At 34.6% G+C, this 19,757-nt stretch overlaps 1 protein-coding gene across 3 annotated transcripts in view; it reads left to right on the plus strand.

The window, feature by feature from the left end:
- GABRG2 (gamma-aminobutyric acid type A receptor subunit gamma2) overlaps positions 1-19,757 on the plus strand; it is a 110,678-nt gene that overhangs the window by 24,867 nt on the left and 66,054 nt on the right. For all 3 annotated transcript variants that reach the window (XM_047731263.1, XM_047731264.1, XM_047731262.1), the window contains exons 2-6: positions 4,613-4,764; positions 6,270-6,337; positions 8,499-8,719; positions 11,996-12,078; positions 14,843-14,980. In XM_047731263.1, coding sequence (XP_047587219.1) covers positions 4,613-4,764; positions 6,270-6,337; positions 8,499-8,719; positions 11,996-12,078; positions 14,843-14,980 — 662 coding nt within the window. The remainder of the gene's footprint in view (positions 1-4,612; positions 4,765-6,269; positions 6,338-8,498; positions 8,720-11,995; positions 12,079-14,842; positions 14,981-19,757) is intronic.

The raw sequence follows: 19,757 nt of genomic DNA on the forward strand, positions 1-19,757 counted from the left end.
AAACTTAGGTAACATGACAACATAAGGGACAACACATTCTTCTCTTACTGATGCTTTTGAAGTGTGAGGATTCTCACTGGAATCTGTGGTCTGATGAGAATGTGGGGTAGAAGGGTAGCTCTGTGAAAGCAGTAAAAGGAAGGAATAGAGATTTAGGTCATATAAGCAGTGGAGATTCAAAGTAGAGGTAATACTAACAAAGCAGAAAATCTAATGCATAGGAATTTTTAATAGAAAAGATCCAAAAGCTTTCATTTTACTGACCTATATATCTTGATTTATTTTGACATATACAGTGCCTTGCATTTAACTCATTGCTCCTATAAAATAAAAATAAAACTTGTACCAACAAAATATTACTAAAACTATGAAAGAATGAAACACTAATTATTTAAAAAGTTTAAAGATAAATAATTTTTTCTTTTTTTAATTCTACTTACCTATGTCAGAGAAAGAAAAAAAAATATATATATAAATATATATTCTGTCTTTATGATGCCAAGTACTAATGGATTCTAAAATACCTGAACGAAAAGACAAATGTTTTTATATCTCACCCAAATGTTTGCTGTTATACTATTCTGAGATGGTAAGGTGGCTAGCTTTTTCCCGCCAACAAAACTTTGATCTTTATCGAATTTGTGGGAATCTGAGATACATGGAATAAAACTTAAAATTCTATAAACTGCATGATTAGTCTTCAGTGTCAAACATACAAAATATGTATCGAAATTCAAATATTTAGACTCTTTTATGTAATTGAGAACAACATCTCTCTGAGCAACTATCAAATTTTTTTTTGTTTTTCTGAGCCATTTTTTTCTAAATAAAATCAGCTTTTGTTTCTGATTTTGAACATGAGCTTATTACATGTTGTAATCATGCATAAATTCAAATCATGCTTGAAAGTGGAAACATGAAAGTAAAAATCTAATTTACAACATGGAGACACAGGATTTAAAGCGGGAACCTGGGAATATGTATTTTCAAAAACCTACTCCCTCCTCCCCACCCCCACACTCACCTCCACCTGCTCTGCCACATACACACAGACAGCACTGGTTTAAACACTTTGTGACTGAGATTCTCAAATGTTAATATGCATATGAATCACTTGAAGATTTGTTAAAGATTTTGATTCAGATGTCTCAGGGGGCCCAAAGTTCTGCATTTCTAGTAATATCCTAGCAGTGCTCATGCTGCAGGTCCAAGGATCCCAGGCATATGTCTTTCTAGCATTTCTAAAAAAGCTTTCAAAGATTAAAACTTTACAATCTTTTCTGGTACTGTCTTTGACAACTTTTCACTCAGACTATGAAAACATGTTTTTCATTATGGTAAGGTATTTTAAGATCAATTTCAGTTTTAGTTCTTTTTTTAGAAGATTACTTTGTTAAACGAAAGGGCACAAGAAATAACTATTTGTAAAGGCTGTTAAATTCAGATAGGTGGCTATAGCTAGAAATTCAACTTTATGTTTGCACTTGGTGCACTCAACTGTCCGTTTTCTTGCATCATTATCAATCTGTTTCTGCCCAGGCCTTCTTGTGGGGTTGACAATGCCACAGAATGCTTTGTCTAATGATCAGACTTCATTATTCCTAAACAGTCTACCTACAAATGAGGAGGTCTTGACTCCAAGGAATTCTAGAGAAAACAGCCAGCGTTAAATGAGAGAGGCTTTTTTTTTTCTTTTTAAGACAAATTTGGAAACAATCCCAGATTATGCATCACCCCATTAATTTAGAACTCAGCTGGGAAAACTCCAGAGAATAAAAACTTCACTTATTTATAATGTAGGGCTTCATTATTTTTCTTTCTGGAAAATATCTGTTTTTAGTTTTTCTCAGCACGTATTAGATAAAAGCCTGAAAGCAGAATCTGTAGATTCAGGTTTTAGTTGCACGGTTGGAGCTGTTATAAATCTAGCAGTGGTCACTTTATAACAATAATTATAATGGACCTATTTTCAGAGCTATGTGTCAGGCATTGTGTGAAGCACTTAGCAACCATTATCTTAACCATACACAAAAGTAAGATTAAAAAAATAACCATACACACACACACAAATATAACCATACACAAAAATTTAAAAAAACAAACAAACTAGCATTAACTCTATTTTAAAGATGAAAACTTTGTGAAGTTTGGCAAGGCTAAATAACTTGCCCCAGGTCATAAAATAGTAGATGATAGAGATACGACATGATGAATCCAGAAAGCAAACCTAGTATTTTTTAACTCCAAAGTATATACTCTTAATTTCTCAACTCTTTTTTTTTTAACTATTTTTTTTTTTTTTTTTTTACCTCTCTCAGGCTAAGTAGGCAACCCCAATTATGACAAAATCTACCACGGATACTTTTATATGAAATAATCCATTTGTTTATTATTTTGGCCTCTAATAGATGATGATTCTTAAAGATTTATTGATGCAGTTCTGGAAAGTAGTATTACTTCTATGCAAGTATCTCTTCTATTTTCACTTAATGTATTTTTCCTCCTACTCTGCCAGATGATGGTAACAACAGTAAAACAGAACCATCATGCTGGGATGATTTACTTGGTAGTATGAGGAGTTGCTATAAGTGTGAACCAAATGATTTAATATCTATCCCATTCCCTTGAAGAAACTTTAATAGGGTGCATTTGTCTGAGGGAGAGAGAGAAAGACAGATACAGAGAGAGACACAGAGGAGGGGAGGGAATGGAAGAGGGAAAGATTTTTTTTAAAGACACTTTTGCATGAACAAATTAAATGGTGGTAAAATTCTGTAATGATGCTATCCAGTGGGCCAACCACATTCTTTTCTCAGTTATTGGAGGGATTTGAAAATCTCTTGGTCAGAGAGCTGTTTTTTTTTTCCCCCTTCTTAAACTAGTGAGATTTAGGTCACAGAATGAAAATTCTATTAGGCAGTGTTCAGCAACGCTCTAGAGAAACCATGAATTGAGGCCCAAGAAGGATTTTCCTAGAAGAGAACTGGCCTCTGCCAATACCAGCGCCTTTCTCTTGGAGAGCTTCTTGAAGTTTTGTCCGGCCCATTATACCCTGTATGGGTGGTTTATGAAATTTAAATGCTGTTTAAAGTCATTCTGCTAAGTGAAGTGCCAGACGTTAGACTGGCTCTGTGAGGTTTGATGCAGATGTGTGGCTCAGTTTTTATAATGGTTCTTCTGTATAAAGCTTTAAAGGAATAAAAGAGATTACTTGCTTACTAAATTGATCCATGCCAGTGATTACTCTTAAAATTTCATCTCCTGTGCTCATTCTCAAGCCAGATTAACCATGCAATCGGCTTTCTTCTACCATATGGAGTCATCTACTTATCTATATATGCACACATTTATGTACATATACTTTATATATATAAACTGAATGAGTGTGATTGAAGAAAGATGATAAATATGGCTTGTGCATGTGTGTGTGTGTGTGTGTGTATTTAGGGTAATATGGCAGTGGTTTCATTTTTGATAAGATCCATTCTGTAGCATGTATTTATGTAAATAAACTGAAATGGGGATGGGAAACTTCATATTTTAAGTTTTTTTTTTTTTAAATTTTACCATAAGCCACAGAAGTAACCAATATTCACTGAATGCTGATAAAAATGGCAGCTGTTGCAAGGTTTGCATTGCCCCTAGATCTGGAAAATATAATCCTATAATCCTCTTGAGTGGGGGTGGGGTGGGAAGAGGGGAGATGGAATTTGGAGCAAGGGGGAGAGGCAAGATACAGAAATTCCAGTATCTTTCCAAAGTCAGCCTTAACTTCTGGCCCTAATTGTGGGAGTTTTCAGACAGGTTTGGGTATGGAAAACTGAGTCACAGGATATTAGGCAGTTTTTCAATAACTCAAAGTAGGCGATTTCAATTACACAATGATAGTATATTAACTATTAGCATGAGTTTCTGGGTTAGGAACTTTTTGCTATAATAAAGAGTGGTTTAAAGTCTACAACTACATTTTTCTTCATAGTACCAGGTTCTTAACAATCAAAGATAAATGAACCGCCCTTGCTTTCAGCGCAAGTGAGGGGGAAAAATACACATACACACACCCTGGGGGAAGAAAAAGCAGCAAGACTAAGTTCTTAGTAGTTCAATTGAGAGGGGAAAGGCTTGTCTGGCGGTTTGTGGGAGTGAATCTAATTATCAGTCTCTTACTTTCATTAATAGGTTGAAGCAAGTTAAGTTCTTAAGGGAGGAAGAAGTAGACATTATGTCTGAATTCTGAGACTACATTATGATAATTTAAGCAACATTTCACAAAAATGTTTTTTTCTTAATAAGTCCTTCATGAGATTGGCTAGGTGGACAGGAAGAACATCAACAATGGAAAAGGCAAAAATCACTTGTAAAACATAGTATACTGACAGATGGGAAGACAGAGCATTCTGGAAAACTGTAGAGTACACTTTAATAAATTTAAATCTACATCTGTGAGGTTTAATTAGCTAGATGGAGCCTCAGTGAAAAATTTCACTGTCATCCATTGTAATACATTCCTGTAATCCTATTTCATTTCTCCTTTCTCCCTGGTGGTCTGTGAGTAAAAAATCCTTTTGGATGTAGTCTATTTGTTTCCTGACCAACATTTTTGTTTTCTTAGCCTCACTAGCCAAAAATCTGATGATGACTATGAAGATTATGCTTCTAACAAAACATGGGTCTTGACTCCAAAAGTTCCTGAAGGTGATGTCACTGTCATTTTAAATAATCTCCTGGAAGGATATGACAATAAACTTCGGCCTGATATAGGAGGTATGTTCAAGTAATTTGTGATATAGTAGAGATAGAAACAAACATGTCTACCACACTAGAAGAAAACATTAGTATGTTTTCAATAACCAGAAATACTTAAAATGATCGTTATATGCTGTAAAAATAAAGAATGTGTAAATAGCATTCAGGCGTGGGGGTGGGAGGGGCCTTGATAAATGCAAAATGAGGAAAGAGGATCCATAATCTTCAAGTGAGGTGTGAGAGTTGGAAATTCAAATTCTCCTAGATATCTTAGACATAGGCTGTGGAAGGAATGTGACAACTTCTTTATGAAGTCACATCAAAAGCAACCAAATAATGGTAAAGAAAGGATATATTAGTTACCTACTTCGGTGTCACAAAACATCACAAATCTCAGTGGCATATAATAATATGCATTTATTTAACACTTTGCCAGGAGCAGTTCATCTAAATTAAGCCAGGTTTGGGCTGCTCATTTAAGAAACCTGTATTTTCATTCTACTTCTGGGACCAGGAGACTATCTAGGAGTATCCTTCTCATGAAAATAACAAAGAGCAAGACAGAAAGTGGAGGCTCATACGTAAGAGTTAATGTTTGGGATTAGAACTACCATACTCACTTGTGCATGTTAGTCAACACAAGTTAGATGGTCCAGCCTGAAGTTCAGAGGCAGTGAAGCAGCCTCACTGGGGTAAAGGCAGAGGCATAGATGCCCGGACTAGTGAAGAATTCAATCCAACAGAGAAAATTGCAGCATGGCACTTTAAGGGAGAGTGAATAAAGACGAGAAAAACATACTTGTTGAGTTGAAGCACAGAATGGTGTTAGGAATTCTTGTTCATTAAATCTTAAATGAAAATGGAGAACGTACATTTGGTCATGGATGGCATACTACATGATTTTTAATATCAGTCCTCTTTGACAAATAGGTGTGTATTGGGTTTCCATATGGTTTCCTCATATTATTTGATGAGTCACACAATTGAGTAAGTCATTGAGGAAGATTGATTTTGTGTGGGCTGAGGTGTATGCAGATAAAGTGGTCATGACAGGAATCAACAGAGGGCAATGTTTCAAAAACAACTCATAATAGTTGTTGCTCTTCATGTTTGTAATGAATATTTTTTCTAGATCACTAAATAGTTTTTTTTTTTCTACATGGGTCAATTCAGATTACCATGCTCAAATAGATTCTAGGGCTTAAAGATCTATCTGAGATATCTGAGAGAAGGTGGAAGAAAATCTGAGCAGTGTTTTCTTATTTGTTCATTTTAATGCAATTGTAAAGAATAATCAGTTTCAAACTCTAATATGCTTAGTTACTGCATTTATGTGCTTAAAAGGAGATTTTTTTGGAAAACAAATTGTTATTTATAGGTAGTGAATTAGTTACTGACACCAAATTAGTTGTGAGTAAATCACTTCTAATGTAACAAAATAAATTTATTTCTTGAGTAACACAGACTAAAACATTAAGATGTTGTGCTTCTCCACATGCATGTATCTGTCATTCTCTTCACAGTGAAACCAACATTAATTCATACAGACATGTACGTGAATAGCATCGGTCCAGTGAATGCTATCAATATGGTAAGTTTCTAATAGTCTGTCTATTTTATTAACATATTAGAAGATGTGGCATCATAAAAATAGCAAAGAATATGTCAATAAGAAAATTCATAAGGGAGAAATAATCTTTCAGTTTCTTTTTTCTCTATTGTAATATGAAGATAATTATTTTTTATTATTTGTTATGAGAATTAAATGTGATCATATGTATACTATTTTTTGAAAAATGCTATACTTTTAAAATTCAACAATCATTGCTTACTTGGTAAGTATAGCTTATTAGAAAATAAAATACAATAATCCACTAATTTTTAGAATTTGATGGTGTGATGAGGGCATAGTTTGTTTCAAACTGGAATTATTTATCAGGGGAAATAGTGGATTAGATGTAACAAATGTAGCTTTGTTCTTGTTCTTGTTCTTGTTCTTATGGCTCTTTCTGTCTAAATCTGAAATAAGAAACTAGAATGGAGTCTAGAATAGAGTAGAACATACTATAACATAACCACATTAACAAACATAACATAGTCATAGTATAATTTTGAAATAGTGTTTATGAAGCTAGCAGTAAGGATGCTCTGTTGAGTCTGGGAGATGAGAAACTTTTTCTTCTTGCGCAATGTAGATCAGAATCAGAAGTTACTTAGTAACTTTATCTACTGGCACATCACTAACTAACTGACAAAGAATTTCATAAAATAGCTTCCCTTCTTACTGTTTGTAGACTATAAATACGGAACTAAGTGGTGAACAAAGTGATAAGGCTTACCCTAGTGAAAATGTAGTTAGTTATAATAAGATAACACAGCAGGAGGTGCCAAGAAATAATGCAGAGCAATGCAAATGAGGAAGAGGAAGAAGATTCTGGTCTGATCCTGTGACAGGCTGTATATTCTGGATGTGTAATATGTGTAATATGGATGATTCCCATTGCCCAGATCCCATATTCTAAGTACACGGAGTTTTTTCTTCAATTTTCTCATTTATAGACATCATTAAAATCAAGTTACAAAATAATGTTAAATAATACCTAAATATAACAAATCAGAACTTGGCTATTCTGACTCCATATATAATGGTCTGAATTCACATCACACTTACTTCTCTTTAATTAAAGTCAGTCACTCACCATTGTAGTGATATATATTTGAAGGTTATCATTACAAAGTCATTTCTCATCACAGTATGTTGTGAATGTGCTTTGTGATGCAGTTAGTACAGTATTAAAGATTATTTTTTAATGGGTTCATTTCCTCTTATTTGGAGAAAAGGAAAACTATAATAGTAACAAATTTTGAAAACTTAGCTTACATTTGGTGTTTGCTATCTGCCAGACATAGCACACACTATTTGATGTGTGTTCTCCTTCTTATCCATCTTCACACTACCTAACAAGACAGGTCCTTTTTTTTTTTTTTAATTCTATTGTCAGAGAGAGAGAATTCAAGCAGGGGGAGGAGCAGGCAAAGGGAGAAGCAGGCTTCCTGCTGAGCAAGGAGCCCAATGAGGGGCTTGATTGCAGGACCCTGGGATCATGACCTGAGCTAAAGACAGACCCTTAACTTACTGAGCCACCGAGGCATCCCAACAAGACAGGTTCTTCAAGATCCCAATTTTATTATGACACAACTGAGCCTCCAGAGCTCCAGTTCAGGACTTTGTTCACATTTTAGCAGTGAATTCTGAACCTGGGTGATTGTTTCCCTAGAGATACGTGTGGCAATGTCTGGAGACATTTTTAGCTGGCACAATGTGCCGGGACTTGGAGCTGGTGGTGGAGGTGTTGGTGCTACTGGCATCTAGTGGGTAGAAGCTAAGAATGCTATTAAGCATTCTAAAGTACACAACACAGCCCCCACAACAGAGAATGAGCTGGCCCAAAGTAACAGGAGAAACTGCTCTAGAGACACTGGATGCAAATGATGCTATCACAACTATGGCCTTTTGCTAGAATTCATCTAAACGGGTCTATTTTTTCATAAAAATATAAATTTGTCTAGAAAAGGTGGGTGTGTCTCCTTAGCAAAGTTTTCGCTTTCTTTTAGATTGTTCAAAACTAAAGTAGCTTTGCTTTGTGTTGGCAGTGAGAATACAAATGATAAATAGAAACAAATGCTCTGTAATACAATAATACAATTGTGTTAAAAATGTTCTATTTCCCCCCTTTTTTTAATAAAAACAGGAATACACAATTGACATATTTTTTGCTCAAACATGGTATGACAGACGTCTGAAATTTAACAGCACCATTAAAGTCCTCAGATTGAATAGCAACATGGTAGGGAAAATCTGGATTCCAGACACTTTCTTCAGAAATTCCAAAAAGGCTGATGCACACTGGATAACCACCCCTAATAGGATGCTGAGAATTTGGAACGATGGTCGAGTGCTCTACACCTTAAGGTATGCTTTTGAAAAAGGCAAGTTTTGTTCTCTGGGAATAAACCAAAGTTCAACTATATGCCCTTAAAACAAGAGGAATGAAAGCAATTTCAAACCTACATCAGGGTGGGCATGTGTGATCAAAATAGTATGTGATCGTACAAAATTAGTTTTCTTTCTCTTAACAATGAGCTTTTTCAAAGCCATAGGTAGAACTTTATTTTCTGTGACGGCTGTGAGAATGCTGTTTTCTCACAGGGATGTGAAATTCCACTTGCCTTTATAAGGCTACCTGATATTTGCACCAGCCTTGGTGTTTGCATGTGTCTCCTGCTACTTTAAAATAAGGAAATGAAAACACAGTCAGTTATCCTTGGGACCACTGGTTGTTAAGCTTGGAAATGTCTCTGTTTCCAAGGAAACCATTGCTAAAGGAGAAATTTTGGTGTGGAGGTCTCCTGTACCTCCTTTTCTTTTAGCTGCACAATAGCAAGTACAATGATTTCTATCTCCCAGCACCCACTCTACACTACATTGATAGGCCATTTGACTTAATTTACTGGCTATTTTGGGAATAGACTTCTTTAGGGATAATTTGAAGGAATTTATCTTTTATTTTATTAGCTTAAATGATAGGTAACATTTGGGAGATTTTCTACTTACTGTATGCCATTATCTTAGCACTTAATAATACTTACATGCATTTAAAATATTTTGATGTTGAGGTTTCTCATGGGTGAGAGTATATTATTAAACAACATAGTAGATAAGTACAAAGTCTTAAGAACCAGACAAATCTGGCTTTGGTTCTTAGACCTGTATCTTACTATCTACATGAATTAGGGCAATTTTCAAGAATTTGTATATAGAGGACTTAGGGGCAGCTATCTGGTTGCAGGGATCTTGGTGCTAGATGTATCTCAGAGTTTTATTAGTAAGTTTGATGTTTTTACTCAGTTACATCTTTATTTAAAGAAATTAGGTAGGCATTGATGGAGATTATTGGAAAGGAGGCACCCACCACACCCCATGGTTCATGCCCCCACCCAAGAGAGTCTGAGCAAACTCTTTTCATTTCTTTAATATCTATAAAAAATAAAATCAAATAGAGATAGTGATTCTTACAGTATTATTATAAGGACCAAATGGGCAGGTATATAAAGTGCTTCACATGCAGCCTGATATATAGAATGTGCAACAGATATTAAAATTATTTATATGTATTTTCAGTAAAAATTATGGATAATATGATTCTTCTAGATCTTAGTATCTTGGAACTTCTAGCTTCAAAATGATTCCTTTTAAAAACTCTTGTGGTATATACTTTATTCCTTATATAACATTTGGCATGCAAAATAAAATACTTTAAAATGGCTCCAAAACCTTTATCAGAGTTATGCCAGTAACTAGGAAAAATGGCCATAATTACAAAAGAATTTCATGGCCTATAGTTTGTATTCATCATGGATTTCATTAACTGTGAGAGATAAGGTAATGACTGAAATTAGAATCTAGTGGAAATCAAAGTTTGATAAATCAGAGCCAGTCTTGCTTTTGAAATATTAAGTCACTCACACTATCCCAAGTTCCTTGATTGTTCTCATAACTACACTCATGTTTTCATTTCTATTAATTTGTAGAATCTCTATATAATATTTAATTAGAGAAACCACCTCAAAAATGCCAGTCATGAGACTCAAAGTTTAAATGAGTTGCAAACCTATACAGAGTGAAGATTTTATTCTTGTTGCTAATCTATAATAAGTTATGAATAGTTGTGTGTACAGAGATAATATCTATGTGTATCTGTCTTTGTATCTGTAATCTCTTTAAATTATTTTCAATTTAATAGTTCCAGTTTAATTTGAAAAAATAAAGTATTTAATTATAATTTCACTTATGAATAGAACTAACCTTTTCTTTGGAAGAGCATATAATTATTGAGTGACACTGATTAAAACCTTTGGCTTTGGAGACAAATAATCTTGGGTTCAAACTCAACTGTGCTGTTAGCTTTGTGACTTTGGATAAGTTCAAGTACAATAAAGTCATAATAATGCTTATATATAAGCGTTATATATAACGTTTTATATATATATATATATATATATATATATATATATATATATATATATATAACAATTTACCATACCCAGTACCACATGGATGATTTTTTTTTAATTTTTTATAAACATATAATATATTCTTATCCCCAGGGGTATAGGGTATAGGTCTGTGAATCGCCAGGTTTACACACTTCACAGCACTCACCATAGCACATACCCTCCCCAATGTCCCACATGGATGATTAAAGGCTCAATATTATCACTTAAATTTAAGATCAGTGATTATCCTATTATACCATAGGAAAATGACATCTCTCCCATTAAAAATTATGCTGAATTGTAAAATCTTTTAAAATAAATGTTTATAAGATAGTTTTTTATTTCAAGATTAATACTTATAAGGTATATAGCTAACAAATAAGAAATCTTAAAAATCATTGGCCCATCCCCATTATAATTTTAGAATATATTTATACTTCTCCAAAGATGGTCAAAACATCTGGAACTCCATTAAATTTCTCCCTCCTAGAGTCCTAGGCCATACTGAGATCCAGAAAATCTGTATCTTTAATAAGCACCCAGATGCAAACTAATTGAGATTCACTGGCAAACATTTTTCTAATATGCCTGTGTATGTGTATTTAACATTTCTTCTTTGCCATTAAATATTCTTTTACTCCATAACATCCTATTTATGGCTTCATAGTGTTCCATTATAAGAATGCATAATACTCCGTTGTGGAAATATAAGTATTTTAAGTCACATATAGTAATTTACATCTAACAGCTAACAAATACTTACAAACAGAAGGTTCTGCTTTAATTAGCAGATAAGGTCTGAGAATGTATCAGTATTCATTTACATGCAAACAGTAGATGAACTTAAGTTCTTAAAACTGTTCTATTAAGTTAAATATACTCACCAAATGATCTCATGTGTGCAATTAATTTGCCAAAAAAATTACATGATCATAAATTTTGGAAAAAATGCAATTGTCATCCATGAGATCCTATTGCTTGGTCTGTGAAAATGGTCTACATTAAGCCTTAAGTAATTTTCTTCTGGACTTGGTGGGTTTCTTCAGGGAGAATCATCTTGTGTTATCAATAAGAATATGAGATGTTTTCTCCAGGAACAAAGATGAAGAATAGTCATTAAAATTTTACTAATGTATATTCTTAAAACTATGTCTAAAGGATTTCTATTTTGGTTTCGTATCTTTCTATTTAGGTTGACAATTGATGCAGAGTGCCAACTGCAGTTACACAATTTTCCGATGGATGAACATTCCTGCCCCTTGGAGTTCTCCAGCTGTAAGTAATCTCATTCTGTATTCTGTATCCTCTCTCACCAACAGTTTTCTAATTGCAGTGCCAACTAATTGGGAGACTCCGAGAATGCAGAATCAAGCAACTTTGTTGACTTTGAAGATTTTGACAGTTACTGTCGTTTATCTGTATTAGAGTGATTCCTGCAAAAAGGATCTATTTTATCAGAAATTACAAGTAGGTTTCACTAGTGTTTAAATGTTTAAAAAATTCACAGTGGCTGCCTGAAGACATTTTTCAAGAAGGGTTGTAAAACCAGGTCTGGCCACAATGGAAAGGTATAAAGTGGATTTTACATCCTTATTCCCTGCCCCTATCCACCTCCCACCCCAGTACCCCCATCGGCGTAGGAAAAGAGAGTAGCAAAATGTTTGCTACTTATTTTCTCCCTTACACACCAGGAGGTACATAGAATCAACAGTGTCATTTGCTTATTTCAATTTTGGTATACCTGTTAAAGATAGCAACATCGAAACTTACCTTCTCCATCTGGAGTTCAAGCAATATCTAGAACAAATTGTTTACCAGTGAGTAAAAGACCAATTTTTGGTGCCTTATGGGTCTAGTTCAAATCCCCACTTCATCACTGTGGACTTGAACAAATTACTAAATCTTGCAGTTAGTCCACATTCTCAGATAGAGATGACAAGACCTGCCTCACCACAATATTGCTTTGTTGATGTAATATATGTAAAATGCTTGGTATGCTACCTTACACACAATAAGATTTAGTAAAAAGCTCTATTATTTTTATTAATTATTATTATTACCAGATAATAGACTATATACCAAGATGATCCATGATGATTTTGAAACAAATTAAGCTTTAGTAACTTTTGTAGATATTTCCTTCCTGAACCAAAGCCAAGCTTTAGTTTCCCCCAGGTGTGTGCCTCACTGTTTGTTCAGCACTCATGTTAGGTTGCTCACCTCTTCCTTATTTTTGATCTGCCAACCCTGCATACTAGGCAGAATGAAAAACTGATTATGAGTTTTAAGTTTATATTTCTATAAATAGAATTTCTCAAGCAGGGCATGACAGAGACTCTTAAGAGCCAAGTAAGTCATAATAACTATACTTAAAAAAACAATGATGAGAGAAACAATCATCTGTTCATCATTACATCAATTCCAGAATGCACTAGAGGAAAAATATCAATGTATATCATTTCTGTTTACAAAAGTTCCCATTATAAATCTTATTTCATATGTTTTACTTTATCCAAGAATAGAATATTTTTAAGTAAAATCTTTCCTAAGCTTTAGGAGATTAGATTTACTTTCTTTTAATATCCAGCTGGGACTACTCCATTTCTGAGTCTGCTAAAATTTAAGCACTGGTGATTTCTGTCTTGTTAGGTCACTGATGGACAAATGCCTTCTGAACTCAAACACAACTTAATGTTACTTATTGCTCTCAAAAAAGTTAAATCACCGAACATGTTCTCCATAGGAAGTTCCCTAACATCATCATTCTTTTTCTCAGTTTTCAGCACATTCTGCCGCCTTACTCCTGGGCCATGCCAATCTGGAGATTATGCTTTCTTTTTTTCTTTCACCTTTGTTAATAAACATGTAACACAACTACTTGGACCAAAAGAAAAGAAAAGGGAGACACATAGGGATTTTATTCCAAGTAGTCAATCAGCCCTCCATGATTAAGACTTAGGTTTATATAACATTATTAGTAGATACATTGTTGAGATGGTGTTTAGTTTTGTCTGTCTGTCTGTCTATCTATCTATTATTGACCTATTTTTACTTGAGCTTATTTTTTTTTAAGATTTTATTTTTAAATAATCTCTACCCACAATGTGGGGCTTGAATTTACAATCCCAAGATCAAAAGTCACATGCTCTACTGACTGAGCCAGCCTTGTACCCATATTTGAGTTTATTCTACAATTAACTTAATATTTATCTGTTCACAAATATACATTGACCATCAGTTCATGAAATAAGTACTACCATGATCCTCATAAGGAAACAAATAATTTAGGGGAAAAAAAGAAGACACTTTTCTATAGTATTATGGCCAGCAAATGGTACTGATAATCACTACATTGTCAGTATAATACCTCTTTCATGAAGACTTTCTGTTCTCTTGGCTGAACATGATTGACTTCTTCAGACTCTATGTAGTGCTCATGGGTATCTTCCTCTGGGCATTTCTACTTACTATACTAGTCTTAATTGTAGTAAGTAAAATTTCTGCATATATTAAAATGAAGTCCTAACAAATTGAGAAAGGGAGAATAACATAAGTAGTTGAGGTTATTTTTCCCAGGCACCTTCCACTCCAAGTGCATGCCCTGGAGAGGCATTTGAGTCTGCTTCTCTCTAATTATTTTCTATTTCTTCATGACTCTCAATACCTTGCCCTGTTAACTCCCCTTCATCATGAAATAATACCTTGCATATGTACTGTTGCTTTTAGACTGGCTACTTTTTATGTTTACCCTAGACAATGTGGAGTATGCATTTAGCATACATAAAACCATGTCTAGTATAACTTCTATGCAAATTGAGTGACTTTCAAGGGTAATTTTGACCTCATTGTTTTTAAACTTCTGTTGGGAGAAGATGTCATTGTATTTATTTCTTCTGTTGTGATGCTCTTTAGTTCAGGATCTTCTTCTAATAACTCAGTCTCTCTCGCACCTACTTCAGTGTCTTGTTCATAGAAAGTGGTTGCTACATATGTTCATTTATAAATAATTTTAAATGTGTGCTTTCCTATCTTACGGCAGATGGCTATCCACGTGAAGAAATTGTCTACCAATGGAAGCGTAGTTCTGTTGAAGTGGGTGACACAAGGTCTTGGAGGCTTTATCAATTTTCATTTGTTGGACTGAGAAATACCACGGAAGTAGTGAAGACGACTTCTGGTAAGATGTGCTTGAATTTTAAGTGACCCCTTCCAGAGTTAAAATTCTAGGATATATATAATGCAGAAGGCTTTTGGATACCTGTCTACAAATGATATGCAGAAAATTAAGTGTTTTAATTTATCAGAGAAAATTATAATTGGTATTTTAGCATAATAGATAAATATAAATGGATTCTACCAATTTGAAGCAAAATGGATTAAAATTGGATTAGGACATTATTTGTGTAATTTCCTTAAGCAAAAATGAGTGGCAATTATTTTAAAAACAGAAAATATTTATGAGATGTAGGTGTAATGTTTCTTTTAGGAAATAGGTTTCATGGTATATTGAAATAGCAACATTTAAAGTAATCACACAGGGAAAATTAGCTTTCTACAAATACAGAAATGTGATCATAATGGATATACTGATTCACCATTCAGTAATTTAATATTTTGAATTACCTACATCATGGATATGGTACAGGCCTTGTTTCAAATACCAACTCTATCTGTTACCACCTATAGATATTGAGAAAATTACTGTATTTCTCAGGGATCAACACTCCCAGATATCTAATGTGGACAAAAAGACCTGTATCACAGGCATACTATGTGTATGAAGGGGAAAAAAAAAAAAAACAAAGAAAATGCGTAGGATGATACCTGGCACTTCATGAGCATTCAATAAATAGTAGCTTTTATTAGTATTAGTTATAATTCTTAGATGTGCATGGGACTTAATGTGGTAAGGACTTCAGATTTCTTAAAAGAAGCTAAAAAAATGTGTTTTTTTTTGAGTTTTTATTTATTGTTGGGGGGGAGGGTCAGAGAGAGAAGCAGACCTCCCGCTGAGCAGGGAGCCTGATGTGGTACTCCATCCTAGGACTCCAGGATGATGACCTAAGCTGAAGGCAGTGGCTTAACCAACTGAGCCACCCAGGCACCCAAGAAGCTAAAAATCTTTATTTTTATATCAAATATCATGATTTTTAATAGTATTAATTGAATTGATTAAAAAAAAATGTGGTGTAATTTAAACATATTTCCAAACCTGATCTGTGTTATGGGTGGTCAGTATAAACCCTCTGCAAAACCCTCCATACAGATTATTCCAGCTACCCCTTTTAAAATTATGTGACTCTAATTATGTCCCTGTTTCAAACATAAACATTGTGCTCTCAGCTTACTATCAAGACATCTATTTTGATGATGTATTTCTGTGAGTTGAGCTGTTTTCTGTTGACTTATTTGCACATACCTGATTTTTTTCCCTGAAATTCATAGGACATATTTTTATGTTGACTGATTTAGAATAAGGCCTTGGTCTACTGTACATAAGAGAAGCAAATTAAGGATCGACACAAAAATAGAAATTTAAGATTATCTTTTCATAACCATCATCCTTCAAATCAGACCTATCTGATCCTAACACTGAGGGTTTCTCAGCTCTCTTAATTTGCAAAAAGAATGTAAAAGAAGGTCAAATAAATGCTTGAGTATATTTTTGAAAAGTGGCCTTCTGTTCCCTTATTCGCTGCAAATCCTGAACATCAAGTACTAGAACAGTCTTTTATTTGGTCCCCAAAAAAGATGCAGGATTGCCTTAGAACTGGTTTTCCATCTGTGAAAGGAAGAACATGTGTAAAAATAATCTCTAAGTCTGTATGCTTCCAGAAAGAGAAATTGGCCATTAAATTGTGTGGTATATTCATATTTTTGTAATTATTCCAGCACCCTAAAACAGAACCCAAAAATTGATGACTAGCTGGTCTTTTTAGTCATTTGAGCCCTGAGCGGCCATAAAATCAAATGGCAGTGAGGGATGGGTTGGCTTTATATTACAGGACTTAAAGTCATTCCCTCCCCAATAACTCATACTGAGAATGATCTAGAATATTTACTGTCTATTAAGAGATATTTCCAGAAGAAAATGATTTACTTACTTAAAGCATGGCAAGAAAAATTGCCAAGGTGTCGTGAAGCTATTAATCTTCTGAGGAAATCAAAGCAAAACTTCACTGATATCAGATTTGATATTGAGTAGCATCTTTTAATTGATTGCATCAATTCTTTGTGAATGTTAATATGATGGTTAACCTCCCTGTTGGTCTTCTTGGGCACTCCCTGCTCTTGCTGTTTTTTTTTTTTGTTGTTGTTGTTTTTAATTTTTGTGTGTGTGCAGTACCATTTTAATTGTATCTGTGAAAAGAAAAGACTGAATGGAAACTTAACACCAATGCTAAGTAAGAGGCAGCCTGATTATTGTGATAGTTGATTTTGTAATAACTGGGAAGAGTTTCTCCATGACTTTTTGTTTAATTTCTGATGGCATTCTTACCTTCAAAGCGGAGCTCCATAACTAGTTATTACCTACTAGGAAGTTACTAAAACAACTTTCTTGGGAAATTATCAAAAGATCAAATTTATACTCCTTTTAAATCTTAGTCTTATTACAATGGGATTTTTCTCATAGACTTACAGTAAATGTGTAACCTTTTAAAAAGCCTTGGTCAAAACTGAGTGAGAATATTGCCTAAAATCTGACCTGGATTACTGCAGGGATTTCTAACCTCCATTCATTTAAGCCTACCTCTTAGGACTTTCGTTAGATCCAAGTGGTGACTCTACTGCTGGTTCCTTATCTTAGGACCATAATTAGAAAAGCAGAAGCATCTGACACAATAGAAGTTGATACAAAAATATAATGAAAAGCAAACAAATGTTCTTAAATTTTAAGTGCATGTATTTGTGCTCTACAGATGGAATATATTGAAAAAGAGCGAAAGAAAGGTATTAAGAGAAATGGGACAGTGCAGCTGCCACCAAAGCAAAACAGTTCACTAATGTAAACAGAAGAGTAGAATGATAATTTCACAGGGAAGAATCTTCTCACCATGTAAATCAGTGCTGTTTGACAATCTTTGCATCCACCCCCTGAACCATCTTGTTTACCACTAGTCATATCTGTATCATATTTGAGAAAAATATTGCCTTGAGGGTATACTGATAAGACTTGAAGAATACCTTTAGTTCAAAATCGATTCTTTTTTTTTTAAGAATTTATTTATTTATTTGACAGAGATCACAAGTAGGCAGAGAGGCAGGCAGAGAGAGAGGTGGAGGCAGGCTCCCTGCTGAGCAGAGAGCCCAATGCGGGGCTCGATCCCAGGACCCTGGGATCATGACCTGAGCTGAAGGCAGAGGCTTAACCCACTGAGCCACCCAGGCGCCCCAATACCTTTCATTCATAGTCAATATCCAAACAAATTCTGGATCCATGATTTCTCCTCCAAACCATCGTGTCTTTATAATTGGTCAGTATCTGGGAATAGCACCATCATTGTCTTGGTGAGCCAGGCATGAACACTCAGAGTCATGTCTCTACCTCCCACCTCTAATGAATCACAAAGGCGCTCATGCCTCTGAAGCATCTTGCGTAACTGTCCTCTTTTCACTTGCCGTCGCCTCTGTCCTAGTTGAGGGTTTTGTCTGTTCTCATCTGGACTGAGCTGGTAGCCTATTAAGGTTATATGCCTGCTGTCAGTCTCTCTCTTCCACAGTCTGATTTTACACATTAATCATAAAGGCTAGCGCTTACTGATCACTAACTGCACACACTGTAGCAAACCTTTTATCTAAACAACCGACTTGAATTCTCGTAGCCCTGGTCCTGTTTACTACACATCAATACCCAATGTGTCATTGTGGATGAGGAAACAGATTTCTGGAGGCTCATTTATTGCAGGGATCAGTTACCAAAGCTAGGCTGTAGGTTCACATGCCTTGTTCCTAGACTTGTGCTCTTAATTATTACACTATTTTGTTCCCACCGTGGCCCAGTGGGTCTTCTGAGCACACAGCTTTCACCATGTTTCAAGAATTTATTAGGTCAGTTACCACATTGTTCCTAAAATGCAAGCACCTGACCTCAGGAACTTTCCAGCTTTGTTTTCCATAATTTCCCACCTGGTGACAGAACTAATCCATCTATGTTTTCCTGAATGTAACAAGCCAATCCTAGTCTTTCTCTTTTGAATGGCTTCTCAACTGATCCCTACATTCTTTATGACTTTAAGGCTTAAAAGCACAGCACTTCTTCAACAAGGCCATTACTTACCTTACCACTGAAATATTTGGAGCAATTTTTCTATTATGTGTACTCTTGGAGTCAGGCTGCTCGAGTTTGAATTTTGGCTTGTATTTATTTGATATATCTAAGTTCAATATCACCAGTATTGCAGGGTTTCTCTGAGGACTAAGTAAAATACTCCATTAAAAATACTTAAGATTTTACCTGTCACATAGAAAGGACCCTGTAATTGGAAAGCATTATTATTAATAATAATAATTATCATCATCACCATTTTATTAATTCTCCCTCAGAGCATTTTCACCCACCTTATAAAAACATAATTTCTGCCTTGTGTTGCTTAGGCATTTTTTTTTAATTTCTGCCCCCTCATTCCAATAAATCACAAATTTCATAACAGAAGCCTTGTTTTAATCATATTTGTATCCATGACATTAGAATGGTGGCTTGCTTGAAGTTGTTGATTAGTAGCAATTATAGAATTGATTACTTGTGATAATTATATTGCTAGAACTGTAAAATTTCTCTCAATTTAATAAGCAATGCAGAATTCTATTACATATATTCCCATTACTCATTGTTTCCCCTCAAGTAGAAGATTGTTCTTTCTGATCATGTTGCCATTGCCAGTTCACCAAATATTCTACATGATTTTTAGTACAGGAACTTTGTTGCTTCATGTTCTCATCCTGAAATGTGGGCT

This window comes from Lutra lutra, chromosome 5 (assembly GCF_902655055.1).
Source record: "Lutra lutra chromosome 5, mLutLut1.2, whole genome shotgun sequence".
Taxonomy (NCBI): Eukaryota; Metazoa; Chordata; class Mammalia; order Carnivora; family Mustelidae; genus Lutra; species Lutra lutra.